General features: G+C 34.4%; 1 protein-coding gene across 1 annotated transcript in view; it reads right to left on the bottom strand.

Annotated features, from left to right (window-relative positions):
* cfap54 (cilia and flagella associated 54) overlaps nucleotides 1-13,486 on the bottom strand; it is a 43,643-nt gene that overhangs the window by 8,827 nt on the left and 21,330 nt on the right. The window contains exons 40-57 of the mRNA NM_001423554.1: nucleotides 13,002-13,104; nucleotides 12,736-12,891; nucleotides 11,449-11,652; nucleotides 10,705-10,792; nucleotides 10,409-10,579; nucleotides 10,265-10,331; nucleotides 6,809-6,994; nucleotides 6,620-6,706; nucleotides 6,392-6,514; nucleotides 5,375-5,428; nucleotides 5,079-5,229; nucleotides 3,944-4,065; nucleotides 3,590-3,741; nucleotides 2,870-2,999; nucleotides 1,841-2,003; nucleotides 1,600-1,760; nucleotides 1,367-1,513; nucleotides 404-524 (exon numbers count right to left, since the gene is read on the bottom strand). Of these exons, the coding sequence (NP_001410483.1) occupies nucleotides 404-524; nucleotides 1,367-1,513; nucleotides 1,600-1,760; nucleotides 1,841-2,003; nucleotides 2,870-2,999; nucleotides 3,590-3,741; nucleotides 3,944-4,065; nucleotides 5,079-5,229; nucleotides 5,375-5,428; nucleotides 6,392-6,514; nucleotides 6,620-6,706; nucleotides 6,809-6,994; nucleotides 10,265-10,331; nucleotides 10,409-10,579; nucleotides 10,705-10,792; nucleotides 11,449-11,652; nucleotides 12,736-12,891; nucleotides 13,002-13,104 (2,386 nt within the window). The remainder of the gene's footprint in view (nucleotides 1-403; nucleotides 525-1,366; nucleotides 1,514-1,599; nucleotides 1,761-1,840; nucleotides 2,004-2,869; nucleotides 3,000-3,589; nucleotides 3,742-3,943; nucleotides 4,066-5,078; nucleotides 5,230-5,374; nucleotides 5,429-6,391; nucleotides 6,515-6,619; nucleotides 6,707-6,808; nucleotides 6,995-10,264; nucleotides 10,332-10,408; nucleotides 10,580-10,704; nucleotides 10,793-11,448; nucleotides 11,653-12,735; nucleotides 12,892-13,001; nucleotides 13,105-13,486) is intronic.

Here is a 13,486-nt window from a genome sequence, read left to right as displayed (position 1 = left end):
ATGTGGATAAATTAAGATAATTTGCTTATGGAACATTCGTCAGTGTTATCTAATTCTTTGGATGTTACATTTAGTGGAAGCATCAAATTATTTATCGTTAACCTGTTGCTTATCTTAAACGTTAAAGAAATTAGTAATTACCACAATTAACTCTCATGCGAACTGTGCAAAATCTAGCTAAAATGACAAAAACAATGACTAATCTAAATCAAAAAACACATATAATACATTTAATCAAGCATACATACAAAAAAGAAAAAAGAAAAACAAAGTAAAAAGCACATGTGAGGTTATTTGCAAAAATGTGTTTCTATATTTTGCAAGTATTTCTGGCTGAATTGATTCAAGAAGTTTAACACCTGAATGTAAGTGTTGTTTTATAGTTTCTGTCATATTGACATACCAATTCGCATTGTTGTCTTGCTCAGCAGGGGGAGCTGCGGATGATAAATATTCTTCATACCAGCTAGAAGTTCCACCACACCTCCGTTTTTGAGATTTACAGATTCTCCAGTGGCATTGAGCTGAAAACAAAACACAATATAACTGCTACAACACATTTAAAACATCAGTTTATAGTAGTTGTTCTTGTATTCTTCAATATAACCGTGTGATCTGCAACATGGCAATATTGGCAGAGCACACTGTTATGCACAAGTCACTGCAAAAGATGCGTGATACAAACACAACAATCGACTGCTACTGTAGCGAATTTAGAAAACAGTTAATAGCACACAGGACAGAAAAAATGTGTTCTGTGTGAACTTTTGAGCAAATCTTCCTCTTTTAAAGTCCCCATGAAATCAAAATAAAGGTTTTTCAGATATTACTGGCAGTATTCATTCATTCATTTTCTTGTCGGCTTAGTCCCTTTATTAATCTGGGGTCGCCACAGCGGAATGAACCGCAAAGTTATCCAGCAAGTTTTTACGCAGCGGATGCCCTTCCAGCCGAAACCCATCTCTGGGAAATACTGGCAGTATTAAGTTAAGTATTATTGTTTCTACAAGCTAGTGTGCTCCAAAATAGTGACAAAATAAACAATTAGAAGACATAAACACCTACAGTAAAGCTTGCAGTTTGTCACTTCCGCCTTCATGGGTCAATAATTTTTTTGACATCACCTCATGTCTCAGTTTCTCATCAAATCTTCTGACCAATCAGATGTTCTCTAGTAGCTTACATGTCCCGCCCCCTTTAACTCATTTGCTGGACATCCGCTTGATCTCAAGCACTTTCACTGGCTGAGCTGTGATAAAACCCCCTGCTATTGGTTGTTATTTAAAAGGGAAAAAACTACGCTATGTCCCACCCTGTCTTCATTGCACCTATTTTATCAATAATTTTCAGCACAAGCGTACGATACCTGTTGCAGCAGCAGTTTCTGTGTGAGCAGATGCAGTGTCTGACTTCCCGCTCCTCTCAGTTCACTAAGAAGCAGCACAGCCTCAGCTAAAGTCATTTGAGAGCGCAGAGACAGAGCACTGCGTCCAGATAACAAGCTCACAATCTCCTAAACAGACATACATGTGAAAGCCAACAGAAACAGTCAATTTTGGGTCAGATTGCACTAAATCATAATGAACTGTCATAACGGACCTGAAGCATGGATGCATTGTCTTCTCTGGGTCTGCCACAGTGTGTGTTAAGCTGGACACCTTGTAAGAGCAGCAAGGCTTTAGTGTCAGGATCTCCCCAGGCCTCGGCCTCCGCCAGACCCTCTTTCAGCAGCTGGAGAGCCTCCGAACTGCTGTCTGCACCTTCACAAACATGGGCAAGATGTCAAACAACACCAAAAATTGGCTCTGACCATTACGTTAGGAAATGCAAAGCTGCTAACCAGAGCAGATCGCAGTTCCAGGGATGTGGCCTACAAGAGAACGAACCACCGCCAGCCTGCAGCGCAGCCAGAAAAGGACATGCATTCGTTCTCTTGCTTCCACTGTAGCTGGAACATCTTCGCTGTGGAGATCGAGAACTGTCTTCAGCTCCTTGGAGTTTGTCTGTAGGGAAAAAAAGACATTGTTTAAGAAATGCAATTTTTATATTACAAGTTTATAAAATGTTATCATTAAATATGCACATTAGGCATTATTGAATTACACATGATCTAATTTGCATACACGTTTTCTAGCACATGAATCTGAACATTGGATGAAGTCATGTTTAAAAACCATACATTTATATGAACTTCTATGTTAAGCTGCTTTGTCACAATATACATTTAAATTTACAGTAAAATTTCTATATTAAATATTATATATGCTAATAGTACATTTAAATTAATATGTGAGGGAAAAATATTAAATATTTTTAATAAAAAGGAAAAAATCAAAAGTATAAAAGTCTAAAAATTAAGTGGATGAGTGATTTTGCAATTGTTTATTTGAATTTAAATGTATTACCTTTCTATTCCTAATGATATTGGATGAACAAACTTTTATGTTCAACTGATTAATAAGATATCATAATGTTTTGTCTATATTTACTGAGAAATTAATAAAAATATTCATTCTTAAACGGGGGTGTACTCATTTATACTGTGTACTATATATTTATGGGCACTATTTGTTTACTTTCAGAAATCCCCCTTTAAAAGGTGTATTATTATTTATATCTATAGACACAAATAAAAAGTGATACAAAAGTGCATTTGGATGTTCTTTATGAAAAGTCAGGTGCATGATTTTGCTTATGTATTGTAATGAACTGAATATGACTTGGCGGTTCATTCCGCTGTGGCGACCCCTTATTAATAAAGGGACTTAGCTAAAAAAGAAAATAAATGAATGAATGAATAAATATGACTTTTACAGCATGGAAGACACAAGTAATGTATTTATGCAATTTAAACAGAGGTTCACATCACCTGATGTGCTTTGGCTCTGGCTCGTCTGAGAGCAGAAGATGGTGGTCTAGGAGGAGGCAGAGGGCGATAATCACTTTGAAACACAGGAGATCTCTGGATCAGCCTCAACGTAGAAACTGACAGATCTGCACTGAAAAAAGATGTGAAAGATATTTGGACTCTGGTTGATTTCTTTCTAAAGAATGACAAATATAAATAGTGCTGAATAAAAAACAAATATTAAATGTCATGGTTTTAGATTGACTAATCTTCTTAGAGAAGTATGTTCTAAGCTGTTATGACAAAGAAAAACAAACTACATTTCCCATTTAAGACTACATTAATTTATTTAATCTTCAGATTTGCCCCTGAATGAAGTAATGAAAATATCATTATAGTTAAATAAATTAAATATAATAGTGTGACATCCTAAGAAGCAAAGGACAATTAGATCTAATTAAGTACAAATGGGTCATTTAAAAGAACTGTTGTCTATTTAAAAACATTTTAAAATGTAATAATGGCAACGCTGATTTATTAGCAACCATTAATCCAGTCTCATGATATATTTGAAATATAAATGCCATTATTTATAGTTTTATTCTCATTTTGGATCCGTTCAATGAATCCTTTCTAAATTTAAGCATTCATTTCTTATAAAAACAACTTAAACCAGGCCCAAAGTTTGTAATGATAGTTTACAACATGCGCTCGTCCACATGATTTGCGTTTCTGCACTACCTGGCTGCCATCCTGCCCTGCTGCATGTTGATATTGGACAATAACAGTCTGATCTCCAACGCCAGCTCCAGTTCTTCAGGATCAGTGCTCAGAGGATCTGGGGTGAAGAGCTCAGGAATAAGCAGAACGTGTGTTTCTTTTAGGAGCATGGCCTGAATGGGGCAATAGAGACACATAATGTTCACTTTGGCCTTAAATTTCTTGGCATTTGGTGCATGCATTTACAGTTATGTTTATAGATTCAGAATTTGTGGCCATCATTGCTACAGACTAAAAGGCCAAGAACTGGAAAGACGATTAAAGAGCAACGATAGCTGGACAGTGCCTTGCAATAATGTGGAAGTAAACCAGCACCTTGATTTCTCCCAGTGTGTGTTTCTTGGCAGTGATTTGAAGACCCTTGGATTCATCACTGATGGAGGCATCAGGCAAACATGATTGTTTGAAGCTAGATTGTTTCTCGGATTCGGCTAGCTCTGGGAAAATAAGTAATAATATAGTGCACATAATGTTGCAGTATGTTGTTTTCATACAAAGAACCAAAATTAACTTCAATTTCAACATTACTTGTTCTTCTGCCGTTTATCACATGATCATCATTTATGTTTTTCTTACTTGATAATTATTATTTACTTAAAAATTGTAATAATCTTGTCTGCCACATGCTCTTCTTTTCCAGCCCTCTTGTTTCCCTTTACCACACCCCCTTGTTTAACTGTTATCTAGTCCTTGTTAGTGTAAGTGTCTTCACCTTGTCCTTGTGTGCTTTCTCCCCTTTGTATTGTGCGCTCTACGCTCATGTCTTTACTGGTTTGTGTTTGTATCTTGGACTCTGTATTTGTGCCTGAGTGCCAATATTCTTCTCTGCAATTTGTCCTTTCTTAAAGATTTAGTTTTGTGTTCATTCCCTTTGTTTTGTTTTTAATTAGCAAATTATTGTTTAAGTGAAGTTTGATTTCTTTTATATCTAGTGATTTTTAGCTATTCTGGTCTTTTAGTTTTTTGTTCATTCTGTTCATTCTTTTCTCAACATTTTAAGGAGATATTATTTTAGTTTTATTATTTAGTTAGTTTGGTTTTAAAACTAAATGAAAAAAATAAATGATAACCACCCCTATACCCCATTTTGAATTTAGGCCCTCCATCTACATCCTTGGCAGACTTTTAAATGATTTATTTGTTTGTGCAATTAAAACTTCATTTTGTTAATAGAGGAAGGGTTGGGAACAATATTTGTTTCTATTTTCAATGTTCAACTCTCCTATTTTGTAAAATGTAACAGTTCTAAAATAAAAAATATAAATAAATAAATAAATAAATAAATAAATAAATAAATAAATAAATAAATAAATAAATAAATAAATAAATAAATAAAATAATTGTAATAATTGGATAATTATAATATGACGTTAATATTAAATTGGTATTATTGGGTTATGCAAATTTAGGATTCGCAAATATCCCTAACAAACTAGTACTGAAAAAATACCTGATGGTGGTGAATTAGGCAGGTCATGTATAGTACTACATATAGCTAAGATGAGATGAACTTTGGCCATCAGAAGCTGCTTGGTCAGTCGTGAGCCATAAAGAGCTATGATATCTGTACTTGGTCTCTTATTGACCGTGTCCTCTAGAACCTAAGGAAAAGATCACACGTTTATCATCATCATTATCATCATCATCATCATCATCATCATCATCATCATCATCATCATCATCATAATCAGTATAATATATCCTCTACATGATTTGGAATGTAGCTGTGAAAACAAGTAAACTTACTTGAAGGTTGGACGGATCCATCAGGGGTTTCCCTTCATTAAATATTTTCTTTTCCTGTGGGATTTTTAAAATTACAAATGAATGAATAAATAAAAAGAATCACAATACTATATTTTTTATTCTGTTTAAAGATGTTGTCACCTTAGAATTTCAAGGTTCTATCTGACATTTTTGTCAAAATTGAGTTATTAACATATTCTTTTTAAATGACAACTTATTTACATTATGGGATGTTTTTTTTATAAGCTGTTTACATTTTAAGACTGTTTATCTGAAATCATTCAGAAGAACTATTAAGAAATAGTCTTAATACATCAAAGCTGAATCAAAAAATGGTATACTGTATACTAATTAATAATAATAATGTTATTGTCACTGAATATTACAATTTTCTATTTTAATATATATATTTTAATATGTAATTATTTTTGAGAGAAAAGTAAAATTTTCAGCAATCATTTTCTAATCTTTAGTGATAGTCACATGATCCTTTTAAAGTGCTGATTTTTAGTAACAGTTAATACTTTTAAATGCTGAAAGCAGCTGTGCAGTCTCAAATTTTTGTGCAAACTATTAGACTTTTTTTAGAATTGTTTGAGAAAAAGGCCTACTCTGTAATGATCTCAACACGTTGCTTTTGTTTTCCTATTGATGTATATACATTTATATTCAACGAAACCTTTCGGGTTCAACAGAACATCTTTTTAATATAGTTTTTTAGAGAACTTTGCTGTAATTTTTGACCAGTTTAATGCATCCTTAGTATTACATTAGTGTAATTTTGCTCTTTAATTTTTTTTACTGAGATCAACCTTTTGAATCGCAGTATATAATGATTATAAACAGTATAATATGAATAAAATATTAATAAACTTTAATAAAAAATTGCCTCTAAACTGATTAGTTTCATGTTTTTTTTTTCAGATCAAGATAACTAATTGCTTCATTATACAGGAGATAACTACATATTTCGTTTTTGTCAGATGCAATAGTTTATCTTATTTTAAATTGGATTACCCAAGATGGCTTTTCTGCTCTGTGGAGGCCTCCATTAGGTACAGGGATTCCTTCACCAAATGTGAGACTGCCAAGTTCTTTAATTGCTTGAGTGAAGCACCCCAACTCTGTCAAAACCTTTACCTGTATACAAAAACAAACAAGTAAACAATGCTTCTACACCCACTGCAACACAATTTTACAAGATATACAAGAATAAACTGCATTGACTACACAATATCTCCAAACCTTTATTATTCTGCATGAGACAGTGAGGTGTGGATCCCGACACACAGTTCTGGCAATATACAGGTACAGAGCCAGCACAGGAAGAACCTGAAATAATGGATGTTCAATATAATATGTATCATATATCAACTGTTAATTGCACAAACGCTTCTCTTAATATGAGTATATTAACGAATGTATCGCTAATACCCTTAGAAAGTGTCCTGAAGTGTACAGCCAGTGGCTGAGAAAAGACAAACTGGCAACGGTGGTCCCGAGATTCCCTCGATCTGGCTCAGAGAAGAGGTCGATGCCTGGAATAAGCTCCGTCTCCAGAGAGTATGTGGAGTATGACAGGTCCATCATTGGACGTGGCAAAGAGGCCGTCAATAGGCACTGTAGAATATAAGATATTATTACTGTTCATATTATTTAATGGCCGGTATTTCATCATTAGCTGAGATACAAAATAAAATACTTCAACATTTCAATGAGCACATTACAGTAAACAGTAAAAATCAGGGTTACCGCTCTTTCATGGACACCAGATTCAAGGAAATTTTTAAAGCACTCTTAATTTTAAATGATAATTAATACCTCAGCATATATAGTGCCATAAAAATACTTACTGTACTTAACATTTCACTTACACTTAATATTTAGATTAAAAATGTTAGAGCTGGGGTCACCAAACCTGTTCCTGAAGAACTACCTTCCTGCAGATTTCAACTCCAACCTCTATCAAGCACACCTGAAGCAATTAATAAGGACCTGGAGCAGCCCTTGATAATTACAGACAGGTATGTTTGGTCAGAGTAGCAAATTAAATCTGCAGGAAGGTAGGTCATTATTAAATCACTTTAATAAAATTTGTTGAATTCAATACTAATAATATTAATATTCAAGCGCGGTTTCTGAAATATTATGATCCAATAATATTTATGGTGGATGACACGGTGGCTCAGTGGTTAGCACTGTCGCCTCACAGCAAGAAGTTCGCTGGTTCAAGTCCTGGCTGGGTCAGTTGGCATTTCTGTGTGGAGTAAAGCTGCACAAATAATCGTAAAAAGATCGCGATCTCGATTCGACCCCCTAGACGATGTTAATCCAGCATTTCTACGATTCTGTCAATCATATTTTCAAGTTTAGTTGTTTTACATACGGTGTTCAGCAACGTGGACACCTCCAAATGGTGTTGAAAGAGTCACATGTTGTATTAATAAGATATAATTCACACTAAAATTGTAATTTCTGTCATCATGTAATGATGTATTTGCACCCGCAAAATCCGTCAGCTGTTACCACAGAGATGGCGGGTGTGCGCCTCTAAATGAAATCTACTTTAGTGAACAGAACCTGCATAGGCTGTGAATAACAGGTAATAAAGTTGTTAGCAACATTCAGTTTGTGGCACAGAGTGATTGTTTGTGAGCCGCGCGGGAAGTGAACCGCTCTTAGCAGTGAAAATAAAACCGAAAGCGCACACAGTGTTACCAGATGTAGCTGACTAATTCCAGCCCAAAAAGTCCATCCAAAACCCGCTGAAATGCAAAAATACCCACCCAGTCTTCTGTACTCACGGAAATCCCGTCAGTGACAGATTTTAAGCAGAAAATTACAGATTGTACGCATATGTCTCAAACACAATAATTCAACATCAGAATTATCATCAGCATTAATGATCAGGACAAATCTGAAGTTTGTTCAAGACCAATATTCCAAGTCTATACAAAATTTAGCTTTTTAACCCACAGTACAGCTACACAAAGCCTATTGCTGTTTTACCACATGTTTGAGAATAACAATAATAATAGCCCACTTATATTAACCTTTATTTTACATCAACAGAATCGTGAGAAAATTGTGATCTTTACTTTAGGCAAAAAAATCGAGATTCTCATTTCAGCCAGAATCGTGCAGCTCTAGAGTGGATTTTGCATGTTCTCCCCATGTTCACGTGGGTTTCCTCCGGTTGCTTCAATTTCCCCCACAGTCCAAAGACATGCGCTATAGGTGAATTGAATAAACTAAACTGGCTGTAGTGTATGAGTGTAAATGAATGTATATGAATGTTTCCCAGTACTGGGTCGCAGCTGGAAAAGCATCCGCTGTGTAAAACATTTCCTCGAAGAGTTGACGGAAGTCAGCTGTGGCGACCCTTTATGAATAAAGAGACTAGGCCGAAGGGTAATGAATGAATAAAGATTCATGGTATGGTACAAAATTTAAGTGTAAGACTTTTAAATTGAGAATTTCATTTCATTCTTTCATTCTGATTTTTTTCACATTACAATTCATTCACATTCTTTCATTCTGATTTTTTCACATTATAATTGTTGAAATAACACCCAAAAAATGCAGCTATGTTTGTTTTTAGGTACTTTCCAATCCTTGAATCCATATGTCTGAAATGTAAGTATTATCAACTACTTTCAAGAACAAAAAAAAAAAAACCTGGTGAATATAGATAATACGTTTTGGTGCATTTAACTAAAACCATTTTATTAAACAGTTATATTCATTACAATAACAATGTGATAGATTATCATCTTTAGGAACAAAAAGAAAATACATTTCAATTAAAATAAGGTGTTCTTCAGTTGTTTGCTTGTTCTGCCATGGGTTAGTCTTTTATGTATTGTATTATTGTATCGTACTATTTTTTTCTTCTGCATTTTGTTGTAGTTTTATAAAATGCAAAAAGCACATAAATAAACGCTTAAAAATAAACAAAATAAATAAAAAATAAGGTGGTTAAAAAAATCTCAACTTAATTTATTTTATAGTTCTCTCATTTTATGATATTTATTTTATAGTGTGCCCTAACATATAGGATGTACTAACTTTTGCATCACGACCTTAAGTTATCGTGTTTGATTTTGCAGTTTTGGCTTTGATTACTGACTACTCTTATGTATATAAACATATAACTTATTGAATAGCATCCCAGTTTTCCTTTAAAGGAGACATTTATGGGTGTACTCATTTATGCTGGGCACTATACATGCACACCAAAAGGATGATAAATCACAAAAATCAGCTTCTTAAAATAAGCTTTTGTCACAGTTTACATGCAAAGTTGCAAACCAAGACAATGCAATTAAACTGCATTTACAAGACTAATAAATCAGTTTATCTCCCAGAACTGATGTCTAAATGTAATCATTTGTGCATCTAACTCTGAGTATTTAGTTTATGTTAGTTGAATAAATCATTAAAAACCAAAGAATAATATTTCTTCATCAGTGCAAACTTCTAGGTCAAATATTGACCTATCATGATGCATCATTTTCATTGCAGCACTTCTGCTGTACAAGATGAGAATAGAGTTTTATAAATATTTAGGTAGTATAAACTTTCTGAGTTTCCACCTCCCTTAATGCTAAACTTTTGGTTTGTTCTGAATGAGCTTACATTTGTTCCTGCGATGTGTTTCTGTCAGATATCACACATGCACACTTCAATAAACTGACTCAAAACAGTTGATCCATTTACATGCGTGAAATTATTGGCGAAAAATCAATCTGTGGCAATCTGTTTATCCTTAAACAATTTATGATCTTATTTCAATAAAGGAAAACAAGTTAATACATTTACATGACCTCGTGCGCTGCCAACTCATGAAGTATAATCGGGTTAAGAATAAAAAAGTGACTCAATTCTTACCTTGAAGAGTTTGGCAGAGAGAAGGCAGCACTTTGTGCGCTGGTGGATGTTTAAGGTAAGGATATGCCTGTCAGGAGAAAAAACAGAAATTATACAGCTGTAATGGAAAGCTGTCTCAAAAACACCTTTTGGGTTTTCACTCACTGTGCGATCTTGGCTGAAAGCACAGCTCCCTGGAGACAGCCCCATATCCCAGCATGCCTCAGTGTTTCCTGAGACGAACTGCTGCCCCAGGTGTCTCCATCCCAAGACTCCAGAACTCCATAGCTTTGAAGAGCACAGTCTAGAGCTTTAGTCCAGCAGGAGTGTGCAGACCTATACATAAACAAAAATAAAGACACTAATACAAGCCTTTTTTCCCTTTTTTTTTTACTGTGCAATCACTGAATTAGACTAAGGTTCAAATGTTTGGGGTCAGTATTTAAATGCACACATCTTACTTTAGATTTCCATTGTAGAAATGCAGGTTTCCAAGGTCATGGTGAGCTTGCACCAGGAAGGAGTTGCACTTATTTGCTTTGAGATATTCTTCATGACATGACAAAATGGCGGAGATAAAAAAAGGAGAATATTATGCTCACCAGAGTAAAAAAAGCAGTTACGTATATTTTGAAGCACAGTATAAAAGCTTAAATGAGATATCTGTAAAACATTACTGATCAAAATTAGCGAACACTTTCAAATCATCACAGTTATTAGTGTTAATCTTGCAACTGTTGTAATTTCCTTAATTATCTTACAAATCCTATTGAACTGGCAACCTAATTTTAGAGTATTCACCAAGTTTGCAAGGTGTTAACCCACTCTAAAGTGATTAAAACTTCTTCAAACCAATCTGTCACACTGCAAAACAGAAAAAGTACTTACTTGAAGCTGAACACATTAAAATAATGAAATGGCCCGCCTAGAGCCCTGACCTACACCTAATTGAAAACATTTTCCTAATAATTTTGTACTGCTGTAACCTTTAGAAATTGTAGTTGTAATCTTTCTTAGTGCTACAAGAGTTGCTGTTCACTATGTTTTACACAAAATTAGCAATGAAGAATACACAATAAAAAGCAACAGGAAATACACATTAAATTAAAAAAAAAAAAGTATTTTACAATTTGTTCTATTATTTGCACTGTATTAGCTTGTTTATAAACAAAATGTGCTGGTGATATGTTCAGATTGGTTCTCACTAATAGAATTGTTGTAGGAGGTGAAGACCGTCTGGAGCTGTGTGTGAGGCAGCGTAGTGCTGTAGATGGAGCCCAGAGAGCTGAAGTCTTCTTTGGACAGGTCTGGAGGGTTGATGTCTGGAGGAGTACAGGCTGCCAAGCTGAGTTCCACCTTTCCCTGCAGAATGCTGCTGGTCTCTTTAGAGAATGGCACTTCGACATACGCTAAGGCCACAGATATATAAAGGGTGTGATTGAAAGTATTAAAAAATGGACAGATAGTTTAGTGTGCAAAAACCAAATGAGCCTCACATGGGCAATCACATGCTAAAATCATATGTGAAGTATGTGAAACCCATGTGATCAATTTTAAAATGTGGTAAAAAAAACTCCAATTTGGCACTGTGTTTAAGAATGTTTTTTTCTTAATATTTATTTCCTTTAAAATCTCTTATAGCCTACCATAATTTTCCCCTAATTGCCGGTAATAAAGTCTTTCAGCAAAGCCTATAATGATACTAATATTTTCTGTGCCCGATTGACACACTAAACTGAGGACACGTTATCTAATTCGAAAAACTTCTCACACTAAACTCACCAGGCGAGAGACTGAGTAAATGAAAGCACACAATCGCAAGTAAAATAGGACGATCAAGACATAATCTTTAAAATTATAACTTGTATTGAAAATTTTGACAGACGTTTGTGATACAAGAAATACAGTGGAGCATTAATTAAATGCTTACATTACGTGGAATGATTAATTTGATGTAGGCCTGCTTTTTTATTTCACAGAAGAATAAAAAAACTTTAGTGTTATTGTAAAAAACAGCCTGTGTCAATTATTAAAAATGGATTCAGTCAGTATTTTTGTATTGTAGCCTAATCTAAATTTGTAATTTACGAAAAAAATATTGAGTCCAGTCCTATTTATTTTATTCTTTTTATTTAGTAGGCATATATTTAGTTTTTTTGTTGTTGAAAATGCTGCAGGAGCGTGAAAATTTTGTTGTTAGCACATCTTAAAATAAATCAATATTTTAAAAAATTTTATGTGTCAAGCACAAAATACATATGTCAATTCATTTTTTTGTAATTAAATGATCATTTAATATTATTCTGATCAGTTAACAGTTAATATATGATAACCCAGTAAACAGAAATGAGCATCCCTAGTTTGTGTCTATTGAACCACAGTCGGAGACTTTTTAAAAATGTATTTATTTTTTACCTCAAAAGGCTGGTCGGACCCCTTCACTTCTATCACTCTAGAGCCCTACCAAATGAAGTGCTCAATGTCATACTTACTCTGCTGTGTGTCAGCTAGTAGCAGCAGGAGCAATTTTTTGCTGTGCTGAAAAGTCAGCAGTTTGTGATGTTGCCTCATCAGTGTCTCTCTAAAACAGTGCAGTGTTTCCTCGACATCAAGCGGTACACGCACCAAACACATGGCTCTCTGTACATCTGCAGTAATGAGGAAAAATACAATATACAAACCATTATACATTAATTAAGACATGGAAACACACACAAAAAATCTTAAATAAATGAGAATTGGTGACCCTTATATGTACCTGCAAGTTCCTTGATCTCTGGAGCATCACTGGGAGCAATTATAATGGGACCTTTTCCTGTTGGAAACAGTACTTGCCGGCTTGCATAATTCTTGCAGGTTACCTATGAGCATTAGTCACAAAACCAACTTAGAGATCAGTGTTATCGATGTGTTATACCTATCGTTTTTTTTTTCACAGAGGTCTCAGTAATGACTTTTCCCAGTTATGTAGTAATAATTTGTGCTTTTCACTGTATGTGTGGTGTAAATTGGGCTCAAAGGGTCAGTTCACCCAAAAATTCAAAAACACTCACTAATTATTCACCTTTGAAACCTTTATCCACTGACTTTCACAGTAGAAAAAACACATACTATGAACGTAAATTGTTACAGGTTTCCAGCATATTTTAATATATCTTATTTTGGGAAGAAAGAAAACCACAGAGGTTTTGAACAAGTGCGAGTGATTGATGAAAGAATCTTTTATTTTAGGGTACACTATTT

This window comes from Danio rerio, chromosome 4, assembly GCF_052040795.2.
Source record: "Danio rerio strain M-AB ecotype USA chromosome 4, GRCz13ab, whole genome shotgun sequence".
NCBI lineage: Eukaryota > Metazoa > Chordata > Actinopteri > Cypriniformes > Danionidae > Danio > Danio rerio.
The sequence above is the reverse complement of the archived record's forward strand: the minus strand, read 5'-3'. Positions and strand labels throughout refer to the sequence as shown.